This window comes from Haliotis rubra, unplaced genomic scaffold (assembly GCF_003918875.1).
Source record: "Haliotis rubra isolate DU_JTF1 unplaced genomic scaffold, ASM391887v1 Scf1, whole genome shotgun sequence".
NCBI classification, from domain to species: domain Eukaryota; kingdom Metazoa; phylum Mollusca; class Gastropoda; order Lepetellida; family Haliotidae; genus Haliotis; species Haliotis rubra.
The window spans coordinates 10,535,370-10,561,461 of record NW_025764891.1 but is presented as its reverse complement, the minus strand read 5'-3'; the positions used below and the strand labels follow the sequence as shown (position 1 = coordinate 10,561,461).

At 42.1% G+C, this 26,092-nt stretch overlaps 1 protein-coding gene across 1 annotated transcript; it reads right to left on the bottom strand.

The window, feature by feature from the left end:
• Positions 1–20: 20 nt before the first annotated feature.
• On the bottom strand, positions 21–26,092 carry LOC124284266 (major facilitator superfamily domain-containing protein 8-like). Its single transcript, XM_046720373.1, is given in 11 exon segments — positions 21–1,487; positions 2,240–2,332; positions 2,334–3,025; positions 4,956–5,059; positions 6,359–6,493; positions 8,242–8,344; positions 9,232–9,420; positions 10,020–10,133; positions 12,710–12,953; positions 17,759–17,900; positions 26,005–26,092. Coding segments are annotated over 11 exon segments (2,085 nt in total). The 5' UTR covers positions 26,049–26,092; the 3' UTR covers positions 21–1,262.

Here is a 26,092-nt window from a genome sequence, read left to right as displayed (position 1 = left end):
TGAAAACAAACACATTTGCATCACATCATATGACTAATGTATGCATGAACTATAAACTCGTCAATATATCATTGTTATATGTAAACCTATAGTTACAATTTAATAACGATATTCACCAAAGATAGAATTATGCAATCGAGTTTATTGACATGTGTCTGTGATAACAAACTAAGAACAGATGACTAAGATTCTTTAAATTGCAGTAAATAAATCCTTCGAATGTTTAAGCAATTTCATGTATTCCTTCACGATTTGCAATAACATACTTTGAAGATATGCTACCACAATATATACATACGTTGGATGTTTCCAGAAATGCCAATAAAGCCCACCTTAAATAAGCTCTCAGTCAGGAAGTTATTCAGATACGCGCTATATTCCGTACAGATCTAGAGAAACAAATGGTTTCGGCTATAATCCAGTACAGTGATGCTGCATTGTTGCGAGTGAACTTATTGATAACGTCATAACTAAACAACTTTGAATCATGAAAAGTCTCACATACATTGTAAAATCGATTACGAATAGAATACTGGTAGCTCTGTAGGCTAACATGATGGTATATATGAGTAAAAGCGAAAGTGCACAAGCTGGTAGAATTTGGCTCGATGCGCAAGAGGTGAAAAACTTTGTGTTTTCATTAACATACAGATATCTCGCTAATAATTACTGTAAATACTATGTCCAAGTTATCTATTGATGAAGCGTAGCCTATTTGCATGTGATATTATACTGTATTTGCCTTTAAATAAACGTTTCTGGTCGAGCATACCTGTTCGAACGAACGAGTACGAACGTACAGCGCACTATATCCGGTTTGCACTGTATGAGATCATACACTGTGCGTACACAGAAGGCATGGGGCGTTGGTCATGATATCAACCACCGGTTTGTCTCGTCAAGCCTCGACCGCCGACCACTGACCGCCGTGATGCAGCCGAACTAATTATGACTTCGGTAAATAAATTTAAAAAAAAAAATAAAAAAAAAAAAAATAAATAAATAGATTTCTGCTGGAGTGGTGGAGATGTTTTTCTTGTAAATTATGTCATTGGAAAAGGGACGCACATACGCACTAGCATGCGCGATATAGTTTGAAGTATTCGTGTCAGACTTTAGCAACGTCAACTTCGTTGATGATGTCTGACCAGATTAGGTCAAACAATATTGTCCCTGTATCCCAGCGGAGGACTGTTTCGTCATTCCTCTAGGACCGCACATCCTATATCACAAAGGTTTATTGAGAAACTGGCACTTGTTCTCTAGTTGACTGAAGTCCCATTCTGGTGTTGGTAATCCGTTGTATACTTACAGGGTACAAGTCTTTTGAACACAGCGATAATGGCAAGAATTGTCACAAGAATAACGGCGCAGTCTGCCGCGAATGTCACGCGAGGTCCGAATGAATAATATATCTGTGACACGAATATTGGCCCCAGGGTTCTTGCCAGACTGCCGGACGCTGTCAGCCAGCCCATCCACATTCCCTGAATAGTAATAATAAAGTATCATTTTTTATTATCATTATTGAGAAGTTGACAAAGACGATAACAATAACTATTGCAGTGATGAGGATAATTTGAATACTACTACTAATATACTCAAACTATTTTACTAAGTGAGTGAGTGAGTGAGTGAGGTTGGTTTTACGCTGCTTTTAGCAATTATTGCAGCAATATCACGGCGGGGGTCACTAGACAATTCTACCTACTACTACTACTACTACTACTACTACTACTACTACTACTACTGCTTCTGCTGCTGTTATCAATACTACTGGCGATGACGACGATGACAACCGTTATTACCGCTACATCTACAACTACATGTACTACTAATGACGAAAATTAAAGATAGTTATTTATAAATGGGTCGGTTGGGTAGCTGAGTGGGTAAAGTGTTCGCCACGCCGAAGACGAGGGCTGGAATCCTCACATGGGCACAATGTTAGATGCACATTGTTGCTGTCCCCCGTTGTTCTAATTCCTGACGTTGGGGTAGCCTAGTGGTTAAAGCGTTGGCTTGTCACGCAAAAGACCCGGGTTCGTTTCCCCACATGGGTACAATGAGTGAAGCCCATTTCTGGTGTCCCCCGCCGTGATATTGCTGGAATATTGCTAAAAGCGGCGTACCACTAAATTCACTTACTCTAATTCCAGAATTAAATGCAGCGTAACATCACACTCACCCACTCTCTTCTGGCATAAACAGAACCAAAACACAATCTGTCCAGACTCACCTGCGGTTTGGGACCAAGTATTTTGGAGAAGAGAGTATAACACATGACGTTTGCTGCCGGGTACCCAGCTGATATTATAATACACCCAACTAATGTACTGAGCCAGATACACAGGAGGCGTGTGGTTACACCAGTCCATGGTTGAAGGGCAACCAACTGGTTCTACTGTTGTAGAAACGTTGCTGTGCGGTGTCGACGTCATATTGCTTACAGTTGTGGAATATGTTGATAGTATGTGTTCTGTGGTGTGTTGTGGCGTTGATGTGGATGCTGTTGCTGCTGTTGACAGGATAGCGTCTGTGATGGTCGTCGTGGCTTCAGTTGTCGTCAAGGTCTCTGCCGTTGAAAGAATCGAATCTGAGATGGTTGTCGTTGCAGCGGTTGTCGTCAATGTCTCCGCCGTTGAAAGAATCGAATCTGAGATGGTTGTCGTTGCAGCGGTTGTCGTCAATGTCTCCGCCGTTGAAAGAATCGAATCTGAGATGGTTGTCGTTGCTGTGGTTGTAGTTAACACCTTCGCAGTCGACATGACGGCTTCTGTGATGTTTGACGTTAACGTTGCTGCAGTTCCTACCGAAGCTTCGGTGACAAGTGACTTTGCGTCTTCTATCGCCGTCTTCGTCAACGGCGCAATAGTCGTATCTAATGTTGACAGTGTGGTCGTCACATTGTCTACCAGCATGGTGATGATACCGCCATCGGTGGAGTTGCTGCCTGGAGACATGAGACTATCCAGCGTGCTCTTCAAGACCCCTGTCGGCTCAACTGTTTGACTAGCCACCATTACTGTACCAAATAATACAGAAAAGTTTAGTCAGTGTGTTACGTACGTTCACTAAAGGAGTGAGCGAGTTTAGTTTTACACCGCACTCAGCAATATTCCAGCTATATGGCGGCGGTCTGTAAATAATCGAGTCTGGACCAGACAATCCAGTGATCAACAGCATGAACATCGATCTGCGCAATTGGGAATCGATGACATGTGTCAACCAAGTCAGCGAGCCTGACCACCCGATCCCGTTAGTCGCCTCTTACGACAAGCATCGGTTACTGAAGATCAATATTTTAGTCCGGACCTTCACGTGTCGGGAACCGATGACATGTGTCAACCAAGTCAGCGAGCCTGACCACCCGATCCCGTTAGTCGCCTCTTACGACAAGCATGGGTTACTGAAGATCAATATTCTAGTCCGGACCTTCACGTGTCGGGATACGATGACATGTGTCAACCAAGTCAGCGAGCCTGACCACCCGATCCCGTTAGTCGCCTCTTACGACAAGCATGGGTTACTGAAGATCAATATTCTAGTCCGGACCTTCACGTGTCGGGATACGATGACATGTGTCAACCAAGTCAGCGAGCCTGACCACCCGATCCCGTTAGTCGCCTCTTACGACAAGCATGGGTTACTGAAGATCAATATTCTAACCCGGATCTTCACGGGTATTCACTACAGGAGATAACGTTAAGAAAAGTATGATACTTTAATGATAACAACTTCTTTATTACATTATGATGCGACGTTTCCGTATAGATTCGTATACCGTACTCAAGCAAGAGGTCGCATCGCAATAATTATAAAAAAGAAGTTGTTATCCAAATAGTATCACACCTTTATTCATCAACTTCTAAAATGCCAATCCAACGGAGATAACGTTATTATTCAAAGAATGAGTCGGGTAAATAGCGTAAAAACACTTTCGGTAGTCAGGAGCAATATATAGATTTGTGATTCGTAAAATTAGTGGCCACAAAATGCAAAACAACGCAGAAATATTTTGTTTTGATGAAGCTGGGTGTTAACATGGACCCTTCAGACCAGACATATTGGTTGGCTGGTTGGTTTGTTGTTGAATGCCGCATATATATTGAATATTCCAGCTATTATGGGGGCGGTCTGGAAATAATCGAGTCTGGACCAGGCAACCCAGTGATCAACATCGTGAGCATCCTTCTACATAAGTGTCAACCAAGTCAGCGAACCTGACCACCCGATCCCGTTAGTCGCCTCTTACGACAAGCAGGGGTTACTGAAAATCAATTCTAGCCCGGGTCCTTACGGGTTCCAGTCCAAGTAAATGAAATGGTCCTCCAGAAAGAAACCGGCTGAATATCGTGGTATTTGTAAATTTGTCAGTTCAAAGATATTCCAATATAACAGGGGCGGTGGGGTAGCCTAGTGGTTAAAGCGTTCGCTTGTCACGCCGAAGACACGGGTTCGATTCCCCAGATGGGTACAAAGTTTGAAGCCGATTTCTAGTGTCCCCCGCCGTGATATTGCTGGAATGTTGCTAAAAGCGGCGTAAAACTAAACTCACTAACTCACCATTATAACACAACTGATAACCAGTACTTAACAAATAAATAATCATAAACCACTGACGGGTCCAGAGAAGCCCTTCGTTTTTATAAATACTATGCGTTCTCAGGTCCTCGGCTCAGTAATCCGTGACGTGGGTAATGCATGCAAACATCCCCCTTCCCCCATTTTTCACAATCCTGTTACAAGCAATGACGCAGAATTAACGCAGTAAGACTGGTTCAATTATACATTTTTTCATGTTGCTTTCTGATCACTGAATAGCAATTCAATTATTATACCACGTGAAATGGTTCGGTAATAATGTAGTCATCACTTCTGACAGCGAATCATATTCATGGAACGTGTGTAACAAGTAATAAATGGAAGAACCAAAATGTTTCCGTCAGCCGTACCTGCTGGAGCTCTCACCGGGAGTCCATCTCCCCACGGAAGTTGAACAAAGTATCCCAGAAAGCACAGCACAAACCCCATGATTAGAAGGTACCGTTCGTTTATCCTGACAAAAAAGATAGAAAGGCAGTACATTATTCAGGTTACCATTTCTGTGCATTAAGGAGCTTGTTCACAAGCGTCCTTTGAAAGTTGAGGCTTTCAGTCTTTTTTTGGTATCAAAATGCGTATTCAGGTGAATAAGACGTGATATTAGGATAGATTCCTTGTGGAATCGCTGATGGTATCCCATGTTGTCATAGTTACCTAGGTTCATTTTTTGTCTGAAGTTTACGCATGTAGAAGTGTGCATACAGGTTGCTTAATTTGCATCGCACTTGACATGTATTTCAAATATTATTTACGATTTCATAATCTTATTATACCCAACATATATTAAATATTAAATAGGAATATGTTTGCATACTTTGTGTTGACAGATTACTGAGAGATGGCGATAAAGCCTACATTCTGTTGACAGATTGCTGAGAGATGGCGATAAGGCCTACATTCTGTTGACAGGTTGCTGAGAGATGGCGATAAGGCCTACATTCTGTTGACAGGTTGCCGAGAGATGGCGATAAGGCCCGCTTTGTGTCGGCAGATTGCTGAGAGATGACGATAAAGCCTACTTTTGTGTTGACAGATTGCTGAGAGATAGCGATAAGGCCTACATTCTGTTGACAGATTGCTGAGAGATGGCGATAAGGCCTACATTCTGTTGACAGATTGCTGAGAGATGTAGATAAGGCCTACATTTGTGTTGACAGATTGCTGAGAGATGGCGATAAGGCCTACTTTTGTGTTCACAGATTGCTGAGAGAGCGTAATAAGGCCTGCTTTGTGTTCACAGATTGCTGAGCTTGCGTTAAGGCCTGATTTGTTTAGGCAGATTGCTGAGAGATGGCGATAAGGCCTACATTCTGTTGACAGATTGCTGAGAGATGGCGATAAGGCCTACATTCTGTTGACAGATTGCTGAGAGATGGCGATAAGGGCTAATTTCTGACAACAAATTGCTGAAAGGCATACCTATTGTGGACAAACAGCTAACAGCGGGCATTAAGGTGTATGTTCTCTGGACAGATTACTGAGGGTTGGTGTCCGTTGAGAGATCGGCGACAGGGAGATACTGTCTACTGTTTGTGGACAGAATGGCGAATGTGATGATGGTTATAATTTTAATTTTGTATACTCAGTGTTTTTACATTCACATTTGAAAAGGGACACACAGACACCGTGAGGATTAGAAACACCTGAGAATGGGAGACAAGGCGTACTTTTTTTTGAAAAACTGCCTGAAAGGGCTTAGAATGAGCGATAAGGTCTACCCTCGGTTTTGAGATTCTTGTCCAATGACTCCTACCTTCTGCTGGCGATCTTCAGGACGACAAACACTCCAATTGCTTCCACTCCACACGACGCAAGAATGATCCCCACATACAGCGTCGATTGTTTCTTAGTCCAGGCAAACATGTCCATCCCCAGGGGCGTTGCAATTCTGGAACCAGAGTGCCATACATACTGACGTAGACTGACTGTCTGAGAAAGTTTGGTTTTACGCCGCTTTTAGCAATATTCCAGCAACATCACGGCGGGGGACACCAGAAATGGGCTTCACACATTGTACCCATGTGGGGATTCGAACCCGGGTCTTCGGCGTGACGAGCCAACGCTTTAACCACTAGGCTACCCCACCGCCCCTACTGACGTAGAAAAGAAAGAACATGCCCTGTGCTTTGGCATCATTTTCTGTACAAAAGATACACATTTTGAAAAGCCTTTTGATTGTGATTGTAAGCCAGTCTCATTATACATATAATTGTAACGTTATAAGAATTTATAATCTCGGTTAATCTCATAATCGCCGTGGTCTTCATCATCATAATCGTCATTAGTTATTGTTCAATTCCATGTTTTTCGGCCAAATTAAGTTTGGTTATACATCGTTGACAATTCTGAGGCAAGAGATTTTTAATAACGCTACAAATTTGATTCTATATATCCTACTTTGATAAAATCGATAAATTCAAGCAGCTCAACCATTTTGTACTATTATCACCAAGAAGGGTAATAAGAAGTATCGGGGATAAGTCGATGAACTGTTGCGATTAAACAATGGGGCGATGCTATGAAAGAAACGAAGAAATGATGTTGAGAATCGAACCGGCAATACGACGAAACGATGAGATGAAACAACGACCCATCTCGGTCACCATACATCTGTGATATTTACCTGTCCACATATGTTATTCCGTGTTTTCGAAACATCAATGATTGGTAGGGCTCAGTTTCATTAATTTCGGACCTTACTTCTCGCTACCACGAAAGATCTTAGGATATCCCAATCAGGACCCCGTTCTTCAAACCGATCATAGCGCTACGACTGTCGTAAGTCTATGAATGGGAGTTACGCTCATCTTAGCACAACGATCGCTTCGTAGAACGGTTTCCAGATCGGGAAAATGTCAGTCGGATTGAAAGCTCGAAAACAGTAAGGGGTTCATCCGAAGACACATACGGACTGTACGCCTACATTCGTCACCCCTCCCGCTTTCCACTAACTACAAAACGACGGCTTATCCTTGAAGAACACGAGATGGTCACGAGTAGTAAGCCTGATTTCATCAACAACATCGTCGCTTCAATGGGGTAGATATTTGGAACAGATGAACTTCCATAGCCCGTGTGTACTGACACACAATCTTAGCCGTGTATGATTAGAAATTCCAGAATGATCCTACTTTCATTTCTAAATCGAAAAGCGTCAAAATATATTTTCAAATCGTAGTCTGGCTGGTTAAATAGTCGATAAAGTCGTTACAAAGTAGACGATGTTCATGGATTGTGGTAGCTTGCAACTGTGGATACGAGTAATACTTTCAAGATGGTTCTAATCAGATTATGACCCATTCCTTTTTCACAAAACGATCGTAGCGCTACGACTACCTCAGGTCAGTGAGAAAGTATGGGAGTTACCAATCTCTAAAGGCTAAGCTGGCCATGCTGATCCTTGCTCCCATCCACAATGCATTCGTAACGTTACGACCTGTCGTAACTCTAGAGTTTACCATAGGCTTACGGATGTGTCAGCGCTGCGAACGCTTTGTGGATCGGGACTCTTGTTCCTAGTAAAGGAAACCCATTGCGACCTGGCGGAAGTACTAGTCGTCAAAATGGCGTTAGTTTCCCGATATACACGCAGCAGTGCATCAACGACAGATTTCGGAGGTTGAAAGTGGTACTCACGTTTCAAAAATCGTGAAGATGAAGAGGACGACAAAGAAGATGATGATGCAGTATATAACGGCGAAGTAATCCGGCTTGTATTTCTTGACTGATTCTTCGTATGCTGAAAGATTGAACATCATTAGCTTTGGATTGAATCGTAGACATCGGAGATATTTACAAATTGATTGATTGATTGAGTGAGTGAGTGCGTGAGTGAGTGAGTGGGTTATACGCCATAATAAGCAGCACATTATAATGATAAGGTCACAGTAGAGGACCCATGGTTTGGCCATGGAAAGGGTTTTGTCGCTTTTATTCATAGTGTGCCCCCCTTGGTAATTGAACAGGGATTAAGGTGATCAGCCAATGCTTTAAAACTCATCCCAGACCAAGACCAGTCCAGCTTAGCCCAGCTAGCCAGCCAGCCCAAGCCAAACCAATTCAAAACCAACTGAACAATATCGTCTTCTATTCTTGTTCATTATTCGCTGACCCTGGGTTTTGCATGTCTTTGTATCCCATTTGCTTAGATTGGTGCTTATGAAGTCAATCAGTAGACTGTCTAGTCCGTGCTTATGAAGTCACTCAGTAGACTGTCTAGTCCGTGCTTATGAAGTCAATCAGTAGACTGTCTAGTCCGTGCTTATGAAGTCAATCAGTAGACTGTCTAGTCCGTGCTTATGAAGTCAATCAGTAGACTGTCTAGTCCTTGCTTATGAAGTCAATCAGTAGACTGTCTAGTCCGTGCTTATGAAGTCAATCAGTAGACTGTCTAGTCCATCCTGGATTATTTACAGACCGTCGCCACATGACTTGGATATTGGTGACTGCGGGTTACCCAAATAAATAAACATATAAACATACAAACATCGGAGGCTGACCATCCAATCTCTACCCCAGTCGGGTCCTCCATGAGGTATTGGGGACCTATCCGTACGTCATTCCTAGCACTCAACAGATAATACAACCCGACACAAACCCGAATCACACTGATATGGAATCACTTACAGCTTTGAATGTTGTTGATGACGATGTCATCATGCACCTGGAATTCTTTAAAAACCACAAACAGTAGCACCACGTTGACTGTACAACATATGGCGCCCAAGATGGCGGGTGCGGTGTACATGTTGAGGTGGAATTCAGGTCGCTCGACGAGCCCTGGATAGGAGATGGGCACCAGGGCAGACTGGATAACTGTAAAAGAATGTGTAAAAACATGTATAGATCCATTCAGAGTTTAGATGCAACAGTTGTAGTGGGTTAAGAGACAGTGTTTAACAAAGCACATCGATGTTTTTTTATATTTGGGGTTTATATCTTAAAGTTTCATGGTTTTTGCTTGTTTCTTGTTTAACGCTGCTTTCAGCAATATTCCATGCTGGCGGCTGTCTGTAAATAGTCGAGTCTGGACCAGACAATCCTGTGATCAACAGCATGATCATCCATCTACGCCCCTGGGAAACGATGGCATGTGCCAAGTCAGTGAGTCTGACCACGCGATCCTGTCAGTCGCCTCTTACAACAAGCATGGGTTACTGAAGACCAATTCTTACCCGGATCTTCACAGGTTTCTTTCATTGGTTTTACAATTATATTCATATGCCAAAGAGAAGCTTTTGACAGCGCGATTTGTATGGCAGACAGAACATGTCCGACTGCTTTGCGACATATGTATATTAAAAGCAAAGATTGGAGACTGGGTAGATCATTTTTCAAAACTTATCCTACCCCTTCTTAGAGTATTAAATACAAAATAATCCTCCGTTCATTCAATAGTACATATTCTACATTACTTGGCCCAAGGATGAATCCAACGGACTGGAATATGCTGACATTAGCCATTGCAGGGGTTCGTTCAGACATATTGGTCGCACCGGCTACATATGCTCTCACCACGGCCACGTTTCCTGAAACAGATTAATTAAACATGGTGTCATGTGGTGCTCCGTTACTTTAAAAGTGTAATGGGGTTAATTTGAGGAATTTATATACTGACGGCGAAATGTAACCTTACAGTGTCACCGGGTGTTCGTGAAATGGGGAGAATGTGGGATCAGGGTGAGATCACAATAATATTGTCAATAAAGCGGTGTAAGATATGATAAGTTGTTAACTGGTCACGAGGGGGACAAGGGCTGATGTACCCTGTATGTTTGTTTATGTTCCCTGAGCCCGAAGGGGTAATTTTGAACTGTTTGAAGCACGGGTATCAGATAATAATAATAATAATAGTTCATTTATAAAGCGCATATTTCCATGCACAATGCATGCTCAAAGCGCTGATGTCAGGACGAAAAGGCTTTTTGGAAAAGGTGGGTCTTTAGCGATGTTCGAAAGGTTGAAAGTTCTGTAATTTCTCTCAAATGTTGTGGGAGATGATTCCATTCTGAGGCTGCAGCATAAGAGAAAGTTCTTTGACCAAATTTAACTGTTCTGACTTTAGAAATACACAGAAGATTATGTTTCTCGGAGCGGAGGGATCTTGTTGGTTTGTATGGAGAAAGGAGGTCGGACAGATATTGAGGTGCACTTCCAGAGAGACATCTGAAGGCGAGAATGCAGAGTTTAAAAGTGATGCGCTGTGGAATGGGCAACCAGTGGAGGTCCTTCAACACAGGGGTGATGTGAGCTGACTTGGGTGAGAGAGTGACTATTCTTGCTGCTGTGTTCTGAACCCGTTGCAGTCTACCAATCTGGGATTTTGTTGCACCAGCAAAGAGGCTGTTGCAGTAATCTAGTCTTGTCATCACCAATGAGAGGACAAGGATTTTAGCTGACTCCTTTGTGAGAAGCTTTCGAATGTTTCCAATGTTTCGGAGGAGTAGGAAGCATGTCCTGCACAAGATGATAATGTGCTGGTCCAATGACAGCTCAGGATCAACAGTCACGCCAAGGTCCTTAACACTGTTAGATAGTGGAACAGTGGTTTCGCCAAAGTGAAACGACTTGATGTTGGTCTGTTCTCGGCGAGGTGTTGTCCCTACCAGAAGACACTCTGTCTTGTCCTCATTTAGCTTCATAATACCGAGTTATCTTTCTTCCATCGATTTGCATTCGCAAAACATCGGCTATTTCCGTACATCATACGTGACTCAATTATTGGATATAAAGAATAACTAACACTAAGTTCCAAATGAATTCCCACTTCTCGGCATACCCATCGGTAACATCGAAGTTGACATCCATAAATTCGTTTCTTTATGGGTGTCATTTCTAAATGCCGTTCAAAGACAGTCAAGTTACAACACGGTTACATGCGTCTTCCCTGGGAAGGGAGATAACTGACTAAACAGGTAGGTAGGTAGGTAGGTAGATAAGGTTATAGGGCGACCTTGGGCCTTAAAAGGCCTATATGCGCCCAACACTTAACAAACTGTTATATTTTTGTTCAGTTAGATTACGTTGTACTTACCCGTTTTAACGAGGAAGTCTAAAACAGCTCTTTGTATGCAACAATACATTAAATTATCGCCAAGTATTGCGTTCATTGAACAAGCATTTTGGGTTTTGTTAAGCACAGTTTCTTTAGGAGCCTTACGTGGGTTTTCATGAGCTGGACATTCAATGAGGTAGTGCTGAACTGTTTCTGGGCAGTGTAAGTTACAGCTTTCACACAGAGGAGATAGGTCTTTATCTAAAATACGTCTATATGCCTTTAATCCACAATGTCCCAGCCTGAGGCGAGTTAAAAAAACTTCATCTCTGCGACAACGCCGACGAATTTTAAAATGTTTGTTTACTACAGGACAAGTAGAGTACATGTGTCTACCTGTAGTTTCATTATCCCATTTATTTTGCCAAGATGCAGTTATTGAAAACTAAACAGCACTTTTACAGTCAGTTACCTCCCTTGCCCCAGGAAGGCTTGCTACACGTTAATAATCGGTCTGGACCAGACAAATTAGAGTCAACATGTACATGTATTATATATTATCCACGCCGTCGGAAACATTGACAGATCGATCCTCCATCTATAGACAAGTCTGGTATTGTAGATATACTGGTGTTCTGCTCGCGAGCACAGAACCATGTGATGGAAACCCAAGACAAAGTACAATTAGAAATATTGGTAACCAATTATAATGATTAGCATTAGGGAACAAACATTTGCCATGACATAAAGATCGGCGGCGTAGCTTAGAGCCAAAAGATTTCACTCGCCACACAAACACCTGGTTTCGACTCCCATATGAGTACACAGCATCATGCTAATGTCTGGTGTCCCCCCGCCATGAAGCTGCTGGATTATTGCTAAAATCCATCCACATATATGCAACACAGAGTTAGGGAATGAGTTTAGTTGTATGCCGCGTTTAGCAATATTCCAGCAACATCACGGCTGGGGACACCAGAAATGGGCTTCACACATTGTACCCATGTGGGGAATCGAGTCCAGGTCTTCGACTTGACGAGCGAACGCTTTAACCATAAGGCTACCCCGCATGCAACACAAAACAAACTGAAGGAGTTAAGTTTTACCCACCTGCACCAAAGCCTATGAGCCCACGAGAAATGATCATTAAAAGTCCTTTGGGCCCCGGGATGGTCTGCAGATAGGCGTACATGATGTTCGCCCCTATACCGAGTGTAATGGAGGCCACGAGAGGTTCCCTACTCTGGCCCCTGCAGTTGGCCCATATCCCGAACAACGGGGAAGCCACGAGCTGTCCAACACTGTATGCGGCCACCACCCATCCCAGGAAGTCGGCAGTCGCGGATGGGTCGAGCTAAAAGAGAAAGAGTGAGTGAATGAGAGTGGTTTTACGCCGCTTTTAGCAATATCAGCAATATGACGGCGGGGGACACCAGAAATGGGCTTCACACATTGTACCCATGTGGGGAATCGAACCCGGATCTTTGGCGTGACCAGCGAACGCTTTAACCACTAGGCTACTCCACCGCCCCTGAAGATAAGAGGTTCATTGGGGATCTGATATTAAGGTACTTCCGTCATCTGCTTGTATGACTGCATTTGTAGGTAACTTATTCAATAGTTTTGCGGTTCTAAGGACTATTTCAATATTCGTTTTGCTTGTGTTTGTGATGTTTGGCAATCTTTTCAAGACAATGAACATAGAAGTTCAGTTTCCGTTATTGTCAACAATAAACTGGAATTCCTAACTTCCTATTTTGCCTAGCCTTATGAGTCCATGCATTGTCCAATTGTCGACATTCGAATGTCGACATTCGAAGGTCGATTATAGGATGCGCAATACCTGTCACCCGAGCCTAGACTCATATTGTATAAACTTCTTCGTGTTTTAATGAACGAGCTCAACTGATGTGACGCACTTTTCGTGCCGTTTCAATATAAATCTTGATAATTGTCAGATTGTCTACTCAGTTGTTTGGTTTGTTGTTCAACGATGCACCCAGCAATATTTCAGCTATATGCCATCTGTAAGTAATCAATTCTGGACCAGACAATACAGTGATCAACATCATGAACAACGATCTGCGTCACTGGGATACGATCACATGTGTCAACCAGGTCAGCGAGCCTGACAACCCGATCCTGTTAGTCACCTCTTTCGAAAAGCATGGGTTGCTGAAGACCATTTATAACCCGGATCTTCAGGGTCGTTTGCTTGATGCAAATGTAAATGATATGGCAGATGGAATGTGATTGGTCAATTCGAGGGATAAAACTCGTAATAGGTCTGAGTGGCGTTACGATACAGCCAAAAGATGCAAGCCTAGTTTGGCAAGGATGGAAACTGGATTCCTCTGTGACGTTAACTCCTTTGTTTCGGGCAAATCCACCAAGTTTAAATGCACCAACAAGGCTGTCGTAGACGGAAAAGCGGCTTAAACCTTGTTAATTCGATCTGATTCTATTCTTGAAAAGAAATACGTAATTAACATACTTTGGAATGTAAATCTGACTGATCGCACGTCAGAATGCGATACAAAGATAAGTTGCTGCAACTACACCCTGTCTTTGAAATTCTAACTTAAGCCTGTAGCTTTGTGATGGGAAACTGAACACACCTTGACATTTCCTTTATCTGAGGATACACAGGCTCGTTACTTTTGATCTTAGTGGATGACGTTTCAATCTCAGATAGTCAGTTATGTTTTCATGAAGGGTTTGAAGAATGTTTGAACATTTTTCACTCCTGTCAGCTTCGATTTTGTTGTGTTTGATTGTTGTTTAGTGTCCCAATATGAGCGCCGCCTCGAGTCTGGACCAAACAATCCACTGATTAACATTGTGAGCAGCGAACTGTGTTGTCAGGATCCGAAGTCACGCGATCAACTAGGTCACCGAGCCTGACCACCCCATGCGACAGTGTCCTGAACCAGTGATCAGAACAGGTTGGTGTGTGTGTGTGTGTGAGTGAGTGAGTGAGTGAGTGAGTGAGTGAGTGAGTGAATGAGTGAGTGAGTGAGTGAGTGAGTGAATGAGTGAGTGAGTGAGTGAGTGAGGTGAGCCTGACCACCCCTGCGAGTGAGTGAGAACAGGTTGGTGTGTGAGTGAGTGAGTGAGTGAGTGAGTGAGTGAGTGAGTGAGTGAGTGAGTGAGTGAGTGAGTGAGTATGACACCAGAAATGGGCTTTACACCTTGTAAAACCCGGGTTTTCGGCATGACGAGCGAACACTTTCACCATTGTTCTACCCCACCGCCCTGAAGTCGGTGCAAAACCTACAACAAGATGAAGAGAAATGGGATGTAGCATCTCGTCTACGAGGACTTCACACAAATACCTATGTGCATGCACACGTGGGTATGTCTCATGGTCCCTGTCCATGTATATATATGGTTTTATCGTGTTGGATCCCGATCCACAAAGCGTTCGTAACGTTACAACCTGTCGCAACTTTAAAGTTTTTCATAGGCTTAGGAACCTTTTTGGACTCAGATCCACTGAGTTGTCATGCCCCAGTTTAACATATCTCACGGTCAACCAGCTCTGATTTTATTATAATAATGATAATAATAATGAGAATATTTACCCTAGATATCCTGCTCAAAGTGCACATTCTGATCGTTATTCCCTGGATAACCTGTTAGGTGCTAATCGTTAATAGTCTCACGTCTTATTTCACCCGGGTACCCATTTTCTGCTGGGTGAATACAGGCAATTTTGAACAAACTCACTTGCCTAAGGTGAGACCACATGTATCACATGTACTCCGTTGTGGGGCAGGACTGAAGTCCTAGAAACTCTCAGGAGTCAAGCTGTCAAACACGGTCACCCATCAAAGACTCTCCGCGCCCAACGTTGCTTAACTTCAGCTGAGGGTGACCTGAGCTCTATGCATATTCTGCTGGGTGAACACAGGCCATTTTGAACAAACTCACTTGCCTAAGGTGAGACCACATGTATAACATGAGCTTCGTTGTGGGGCAGGACTGAAGTCCTAGAAACTCTCAGGAGTCAAGCTGTCAAACACGGTCACCCATCAAAGACTCTCCGCGCCCAACGTTGCTTAACTTCAGCTGAATGTGACCTGAGCTCTATGCATCCCACGTCACCACTATTAATCCCCTGAATGCCGACTAAGCAGGGTACTATTTTTAACGGTTTTGGTTCGACGCGGCCAGTGAATCCATCCATCGACCTTCTGTCTCCAGACAGACGTTCCATCCATTACGCCAATGATGCGGTAATCCACGAATAAGTACCGAGTGTTCATTTATATCTCAGAGACTGGAAAGCTATATTTTTAATCAACCTCGCGTTTGTATCACTTTCTTTAAATTTATTCAGTTAATTGTATTTTTTCTCTCTTCCATGTTTCACAAGTCAAAGAACACGACCCACTCGTAAGTTGATGACAAAGTATGGTTTACACTGCATTTCCAAAGAAAAACCCAATACGTTATTAACCTTTTGTGTGAATCGTGTTTATATAAATGTAAATGCATTTAACAATCGATGGTTTGGAATGCGCTTAAAATCCAACCTTGCCCAGTAGAACCCAGTGATGAAATGTAATGAAAGAGTTAGGTTTAGTGCCTCTGTGGGCAGTATATATCTTCTATCCTAGCAGGGATGGTAGCCTAGTGGTTAAAGCGTTCCTTCTTCCCGCCGAAGATTCGAATCCCCACATCTGTACAATGTGAGATATTTAGTGTGATATTTCTTTGATATTTCTAAAAGCGGCGTTAAACCACTTTCCGTCACTCTGTCCCCGCATAACACTTGGGACAAGAAGGACTTCCAGATTTTGAACATTTTGGTGCTACCTATGGACGAGTGAGTGAGTGGGTGGGTGAGTGAGTTTAGTTTTACGCCGCATTCAGCAATATTCCAGCTATATGGCGGCGGTCTGTAAATAATCAAGTCTGGACCAGACAATCCAGTGATCAACAGCATGAACATCGATCTGCCCAATTGGCTGACTGACTGACTGAGTATGGTTTTACGCCGCTTTTAACAATACTCCAGCAATATCACGACGGGGGACACCAGAAATGGGCTTCACACAATGTGCCCTTGTGGGAATCGAACCCGGGTCTTCTGCCCAATTGGGATAAGATGACATGTGTCAACCTGACCACCCTGACCTCCCAATCCCGTTAGTCGCCTCTTACGACAAGCATGGGTTGCTGAAGATCAATTCCAACTCGGACCTTCACGGGTACCTATAGACGAATACCAGTGTGGTTCAGACTAACCATTGAGGTCTCAAGCAGTGCGAATGTAGCACTCGAACACAAGATGATTCAACGTCTAAGGGACGCAACTCTTGGCGCGTAATAATCTGGTCACCTGTGCCAGTTAATGACATACAGGTCAGATCATGACGAAGGAGGTACGATAACAGGCGAAAGATAAGTCCGTGACAGGTCCTGTATATGTTTTTCTGCCTCTCCAATCGATACAATATCGTATGACAATCACAAATATGTCTGCCTTTACAGATACACAGTTGTCGTTGACCAACAACACATCAATCTTCAGATCATCCATCATTAAATAGAAGACAGTAATACAACGTCATTATGTAAGAAAAAGAATATTAACTAATTCATAAACTGTAAGGGCGGAGTAAGGTTTTTAACGGCGGGGGACAACAGACATTGGCTTCACACAGTAACCATGTGGGGAATAGATCCCGGGTCGTCGGCGTGACAAGCGAACGCTTTACCCGCTATGCTACTCCACAGCTCAACAATGTCATAATTCATTAAGGGAATATTCATTAATTCAGAAACATGAAGTACGATCATATAGTGTCAGAAGACATAGATGTTTATCTCGCAATACAACAATACAAAATGCCGAGTGTATAGAAACGTTTAAGTCAAATTATTACCGAAAGCGAAGTAGAATAGTCCATTTTCCATTGAAATACCACACTACGGAAATGAGTATATTTCTTCCGAGAGGCATTTCTCCATTAATATTTGAAGGATAGATTACAGTATATTAAAATGTCCTTATAAACATAAGATTTTGTTGATGCTGCTCTGACACCCCTATGTATATTATTGATGCGAATGTGAGAATGGGGATATGTAGACATATTATAGTAACGTATTCGTTAACACAAAACGTCACGATGAAGCTTGTGTACATACCACTTGCAGGAAAGGCCATATTGAAGATAAAGTCAAGGTGAAGGTCACACTGCTGAGGAACATCGTCAAATACATCACCCTGATGGACCACCATCGTTTCCGGTCTGAGAGATCGCCAGGTTGAACGGCCTTTTTCTTAAAGCTGGAAAGGAGAACATAAAACTATCATATAAAGGTCCAGTAAAAACAACACCAATATATACATGATGTCAAAATAATTAACATCACGTGAAAAACCCAAGCAATCAGAAAGTGCTGAGTATGAGAAAAATAATTACATAAATGGTTGAATACAAAATCGCACAGGTAAAACAAAACATGTCATTCACAATAAATTATAAAATTGAAAACAATAAGATCAAATTATTACATATCTCATACAAACTTGGTCGGCCCGTATTTTGTAAACACGAAATCTAAATACGTGATAGGAAGGTCATCATAATATGCGGAAGCCAAAACTCACTATAAAGCCATATATTTCAATGTGTTGTGAGAGACCGACTGAACAGACCCCAAAACCAAAATACCGTTATGTCAACACATGATCACAGGCTGACCCAAATGATATAACTGACAGCTTGAGCTGGCATATACTGATAACTCATTGGTCAAAGTCTAAGGCCCGAAAGGGTGTGATATTCTTCTTGTCAGTTGGAGTGGAGGTCTTTCGTAGACTGCGCACAATGCAGCTATGGACTATTAGGGTTAGCTGTCGGTGTATAAGCTGCAACAATGAAACAACTTCAATTCCTATATTGAGTGGTGACTCTGAGATAGGGCGATTTCAATAGATAAACAGTTGAAATATGTGTCACAGATATACACATACCTGGATTTCTGCATGCCTCCATTATCTTAACATTGGAGCATGCGCATTGGGAACCTGTTATTATTTCCTTGTAAATAGAAGATAACTGTTAACCCCCTCAAGGGAGATGTCAAGTCGAATGTATGTCTCTGTGTGTAGGTGTGGGTGTGTGTGTGGGGGTGTGTAGGTGTATGTGTGTGTGTGGGGCATGAGAAAGCTATTTCATTTCTTATCTTATTCGTATTATTTCGTGTAGTGCTCTTACCATATCTGGGGAGGTGGGGGTAGCCTAGTGGTTAAAACGTTCGCTCGTCACGCCTCAGACCTGTGTTCGATTCCCAACATGGGTACAATGTGTGAAGCCCATTTCTGGTGTCCCCCGCCGTGATATTCATGGACTATTGCTAAAGACGGCGTTAAACTAAACTCACTCACTCACTCTTACCACATCCAAGTGAGATTGATCACCAGTTTGAAATTTAGAGCAACAAGCCCTACTGTAGATGAGGTGGAAAGGCATGAAAGCAAAATCATGCACTCTGCCAACGGCGCTTTATATCTGCTTAAAACCCCAATGTCTAAATAAACAGGTCTGAACAGTTGAAATGTATATATGTGTATGAATATTGCACATAACCATGTGACGTAACGTACGTGATCATGCAGGCTATGTGATAAATTATCTACTTTTGCTAACATAGAATCTTTCCATCTTTGCTTTGGAGACGAATGTACGTCCTTGTGCCACAGTCAGAATTTTTTTTATCTCCTAATTAGTCATCTCCTAATTTTTTCTCCTAATTAGGTCATACTATCTCCTAATTAGGACTTAATATCTCCTAATTAGGTCATACTATCTCCTAATTAGGACTTAATATCTCCTAATTAGGACATAGCTATCTCCTAATTAGGACATAGCTATCTCCTAATTAGGACTTAATTAGGACTTCTTATAAATATGTTTGAAAAGTCAACCAGTAGTCATTCACTTCTTCTGTTTAGGCTTAAGCATCTTGGATGAAGTCATGGATGAAAGCATATGCATTTGTTTCATGTTGGACATGCAGTATTCAGAAATTGTGTCTTGTTTGGCCCATGTAAATGGCATCATTATCAGCATGAAGACTTTGAAAAGGAAATCAAAACGACTGAATCTGTTTAGGCGAAGCCATAATAGTGATATTGCAGAAGTTGCTATGTTCGTAGTGAAAGTGAGTAAGTGAGTATGTTTTTACGCCGCTTTTAGCAATATTCCAGCAATATCACGGCGAGGGACCGTAGTGAAAGAGGTAGAAGAATCAGGACAAATGTGTACTTACAAGCTTATGCATCTGAAATGCATACAAGAGGGATTCATTATCAGTCAAGACATGGTGTTTCATTTGCTACATTTAGTAGTGGCAGAAATGAGAGTACAAGAACACCCAACTGCATGTACTTCCATAGAGATCGGGTAGCCTCCCTGAATGTGAGAGGCTACCACACTGATGACGTCACTAGGGGGAATCCCCCTTGTTTCCTCTATAGCATGGCTGACGCCATGTTGAAAAAAACTCAAGTCGTCCGTTTGCGTAATGACACATGCCTGCACAAATGCAAATTTATAGAGCGAAATAAACAATGACAACATACAACTTCTAGACACAATATTCAATATCCCTGTGCATGCAGAATGGACATGGGTAGGAGAGCCTCCCCAAGCCACCCTTACAATCTATATACAGATGTCTCTTGAAATATACAAATACACTTTACACATCTCTCTACCATGTGGTGGTGTCTGGCAGTATGTGGTGGTGATGGTGGTGTGTGGTATGTGGTGGTGTGATGTGATGGTGTGGTGGTGGTGGTGGTGATGGTGATGGTGATGGTGGTTGTGGTGATGGTGATTGTGATGGTGGTGTGTGGTGGTATGGGTGGTTTGTGTGTGTGGTATGTGTTGTGTGGTGGTGGTAGTGGTGGTGGTGCTGTGTCTGCTGCTGCTGCTGCGGCTGCGTCTGCGTCGTCGTCAGCGTCAGTGGAACCACATTTTGGCATTCATCAGAATGTTTGATTCTCATGTGTCTCTTCAAATCATAGGGGCGGTGGGGTAGTCTAGTGGTTAAAGCGTTGGCTCGTCACTCCAAAGACCCGGGTTCGAATCCCCACATGGGTACAATGTGTGAAGCCCATTTCTGGTGCCCCCCGCCATGATGTTGCTGGAATATTGCTAAAAGCGGCGTAAAACCAAACTCAGACAGTCAGTCAGTCTTCAAATCATAAGACCATGTATAAGTATTTCCACACAAAGAATAGATATCCATCTTGATGTTTCTCCTCAAAAGGTCAGTGACAGAACAACAAGGTTCTGGGCTATTCATACCTCCATTCATTGGCTCTTCTCTGATTCTCCAATGACCATAGGCCAGACTGGTTACACCATCTTCGGGAAGATATCGCTTGTCATTGAAGGGAGACGACCAAATATCAGTGCATAAAATGGGGTAATATGGGAAATGCTAATGGAACTACTATTAAATTAATTGTTGTGATTGCACTTGTAAAAATGACTGTAAAACTTAGTGATAACGTTTTGTTTGTTTTTATAAACATGGTTTTCAATATAGTTGTGCAAGACGATTTGAAAGGTAGGCCTACTAACCCACTGATCTAGTTATACAGGTCACGTCTGTTGTACATAGCCAGGCGTGTATGCACAGGCTAAGACTCGAAATATATTATTGGATACAAGTGGACAGACATTACACTATATATAAAACTATGTATAAACCTGGGACAGCCTTCTGTTCAGTTGGGAAGACGTATGTATGTAGCCTGTCATAGATTCGTAGGACAGTAAGGACTGTGTTTATATGACAAGGCATGCTTACATGACGATGTGAAAAAATGTGACTGTTGATCTCATAGATTATATGGATTATGCGATACTGTGGATAAATAATAATGAACAGGTGACGTCATTGGCGTTGGGTGTTCTGGTGCTCTTATTTCTACCGCTACTAAATGCAGCAAAGACGCACCGTGTCTTGACTGACAGCGAATCCCTCTTGTATGCATTTCAGATGCATAAGCTTGTAACCACATATTTGTCCTGATTCTTCTATAACATGCTTTATTTGGGATTACACTTTCTTATAAAGTACAATTCTAGTACTTTTGTTGGGTTGAGTCCCATCAGGGATGGCATCCAATCGCCAGCACCAGCACACAAAGTCAGCCGGCTCACCCACCGCGACTTCCAGCCACCGCTGGCGATTAGGTGCCTGACTCTGAGGGTGTGGGAAAGTGTAATCCCATATATAACATAGGTTACATCTGACCACTTTCTAAATGGCACTGTGTAATCACTGGTTCTTCTACCTCTTCTACCTCTTTCACTAGTATGTCTTCGCCTACACAGTTTCAGTCGTTTTGATTTCCTTTTCAAAGTCTTCCATGAGCCAAACAAGACACAATTTCTGAATACTGCATGTCCAACATGAAACAAATGCATATGCTTTCATCCATGACTTCATCCAAGATGCTAAACCCAAACAGAAGAAGTGAATGACTACTGGTTGACTTTTTCATACATATTTATAAGGTCCATAAGTCCTAATTAGGAGATATTAAGTCCTAATTAGGAGATATTAAGTCCTAATTAGGAGATATTTAAGATCCCTAATTAGGAGTTAGCTAATTAGGAGATAGTATCACCTAATTAGGAGATAGCTAAAATTCTGACTGTGGCACTAGGACGCTTCCGTACGAATGTAGGAGAGAAAGTCACAGGAAAAAAGTCACGGATAAAAAGTCACAATACAATAATACTACAATAATACTTTTTGTGATGACTGTCTGTTTATATCAAGTACATGTAACTTGGCTTCTGATTCTGACGGAGTATTAAAGCGGGTACATTGTGATGTTGTTCTTGTTTTCTTTTGATGTGTGATTATTTCCTAGGATATGAAACTGGCTAGCTATTCTCGAAACTTCCGTAGCCCCACGAACTTGTTAAGCATATTCTTAACACATTTGCTACGATTCTTAGGGCTACGAACGTTTCGAGTATAAGGACCCTGCGCCTAGATTTTCGAAGCCTTAGCGCTAGATTTTCAAGCATTAACTTATGACTCTTAGCGCTAAGATAATCATAAGTTAATGTTAATGTATGGCACTTACGACTATCTTAGCGATAAGAAGGCTTCGAAAATCTGGACCCAGGCCTCTAAACAAAAAGAGTATACATGTATATCTTTTCGATTTTACCTTTCACATGTCCATCAAGCCTGAGCTACGAACGTTTCGAGAATAGCTAAAATTCATTCACAGAAAGCCTGAAAACATTCACAAACCCAACAGATATGAGACAACCACACAATCACCCAACCGGCTATGCCTATATCGAGATGACCAAAGTTCGACTCCAAATGAAGACACCAGGGATAAGCCGAGCCAGATATTTGTTATTGTGACTTTTTTCCTGTGACATTTTTTCCTAGCCAAAAAATTGTGACTTTTTCCGTGACTTTTTTCCCTGTGACATTCTTTCCGATCACTTTGGAGACAACCTCCCTTGAATACGTTTTAAACAAGACCCAATCTTCACTGATTTCGACAAAGATGACACGACATCGTAGTACGGTCTGTATTTGACGTGTATTCGTGTGTGCGTGTGTCCGTTTCTACTTATTATTGAGGAGTGTTTCCGTCTGTATATTGTATGTAGGGTCTGTATATGAATGTAAACGTGTGTGTGTGTGCATGCGTGTGTGCGTGTGTGCGTTTCTACTTATTATTGAGAAGTGTTTCCGTCTGTATATTGTATGTAGGATCTGTATATGAATGTAAACGTGTGTGTGTGCATGCGTGTGTGCGTGTGTGCGTTTCTACTTATTATTGAGGAGTGTTTCCGTCTGTATATTGTATGTAGGGTATGTATATAGAGAATCTCACCCGAGTGTCAAATATATCACCACGAGTTGATAAAGTAACAAATATCCGAGGCTTGCCGAGGATATTTTTACTTTTATCAACGAGTGTTGATATATTTGATATCAGAAGACACGAGGGTGAGATTCTATTTATCATCAAAAATCACTCTTCATTAGTTTTCAATGGAAAATGTACATCTCTGAACACAGTACTGCCATTAGATTTGCAGTGCAGCGATGTCATAACATTGTGACGTCAACAAGTTCATGACGTCATAGCATTGTCAGGGCATTGTACCAAAGCTACTGTCAAAACGATATCTCCTAGGAGATATCGTCTGATCTCACACAAGCGATATCTACTGTGGAATACAGTTTTGGATGATAATCGGTGTATGCGTGTGCGTTTCTACTTATTATTGAGGAGTGTTTCCGTCTGTATATTGTATGTAAGGTTTGCATATGAATGTGAACGTGTGTGTGTATGCGTGTTTGCGTGCGTGCATTTCTCCTTTTTAGTGAGGAGTGTTTCCGTCTGTATATTGTCTGTAGGTTATATATATGTATGTAAACGTGTGTGTGTGTGCGTGCGTGCATGTGTGCGTTTCTACTTATTAAGGAGTGTTTCCGTCTGTATATTGTTTCTGGGTTCGGTATATGATTGTAAACGTGTGTGTGTATGCGTGCGTGCGTGCGTGCGTTTCTACTTATTAAGCAGTGTTTCCGTCTGTATATTGTATGTAGGTTATATATATGTATGTAAACGTGTGTGTGTATGCGTGCGTGCGTGCGTGCGTGCGTTTCTACTTTTTAAGAAGTGTTTCCGTCTGTATATTGTTTCTAGGTTCGGTATATGAATGTAAACGTGTGTGTGTATGCGTGCGTGCGTGTGTGTGTGCGTTTCTACTTATTATTGAGGAGTGCTTCCGTCTGTATATCGTATGTAGGGTCTGTATATGAATGTAAACGTGTGTGTGTATGCGTGTGTGCGTGTTTGCGTTTCTACTTATTATGGAGTGTTTCCGTCTGTATATTGTTTCTAGGTTCGGTACATGAATGTAAACGTGTGTGTGTATGCGTGCGTGCTTGTGTGCGTTTCTACTTATTATTGAGTGTTTCCGTCTGTATATTGTTTCTAGGTTCGGTTTATGAATGTAAACGTGTGTGTGTATGCGTGCGTGCGTGTGTGCGTTTCTACTTATTATTGAGGAGTGAATTCCGTCTGTATATTGTTTCTAGGTTCGGTATATGAATGTAAACGTGTGTGTGTATGCGTGCGTGCGTGTGTGCGTTTCTACTTATTATTGAGGAGTGTTTCCGTCTGTATATCGTATGTAGGGTCTGTATATGAAACGTGTGTGTACATGCGTGCGTGTGTGTGCGTTTCTACTTATTATTGAGGAGTGAATTCCGTCTGTATATTGTTTCTAGGTTCGGTATATGAATGTAAACGTGTGTGTGTATGCGTGCGTGCGTGTGTGCGTTTCTACTTATTATTGAGGAGTGTTTCCGTCTGTATATTGTATGTAGGGTATGTACATGAATGTAATTTTTGAGTGAGTTTAGTTTTACGCCGCACTCAGCAATATTCCAGCTGTGTGGCGGATATATGTTTGTATACGTGTGGGTGTATGCGTGTGTGCGTTTCTACTTATTATTGAGGAGTGTTTCCGTCTGTATATTGTATGTAGGGTCTGTATATGTATGTAAACGTGTGTGTGTGCGTGCGTGCGTGTGTGCGTTTCTACTTATTAAGGAGTGTTTCCGTCTGTATATTGTTTCTAGGTTCGGTATATGAATGTAAACGTGTGTGTGTATGCGTGCGTGCGTGCGTGCGTGCGTGCGTGCGTGTCTATTTATTATTGAGAAATGTTTCCGTCTGTATATATATTGTATGGTATCATTAACATTAATTGTCAAACACAGACAGATAACACAGACATTGGCCGGCTCGCACTGCTACGTTGCGAATTACCACAGTCCACAGTCATTTTGCCCATCGACATCCATGTACACCATTATTGGTGTGTCTGTCTGGACGTGCTCCCCGGCGTTTGCGATCTTCGGCCCATTTTAGTGTCACATATATCATGTGTCTAAAGTTCGAATAATGTGTTATATGTTCATAATAGTATCTGATAGGCCATTAACTGGCCGGATATTATGTGCATAGTACATTTACACGTATTTATTTCTTGCTGAATATAAACATATTTGTCACCAATATAAACAGTATTGTTTTAATTATTTCAAGGTCTTCAACACATATTCAGGTTAACCACATATGGGTTTTGATAAATCCAGAACACCACATTAAACTCTATAATATGTCAAATTCATCATAAAGTACCCATAAATATCACACCTTTAATATGAGGATTTACGGTACGATCAAAGATGAAGATCACTTAACAATACACTGATACGGGATATCTGATCCACCATAATGCGATGAAATAAGTTTGCTTCGTGTAACACACTGTGATTAAACATAGCCTCTATCTATCCGCAGGACTTACCTGTTTTTTCCCAGTATTGGTGATCGTTCGTTTGGTTCGTCCATATCCGATACTTGGGATGTATGTTTCCGTCTCGCTTGAAATGTCG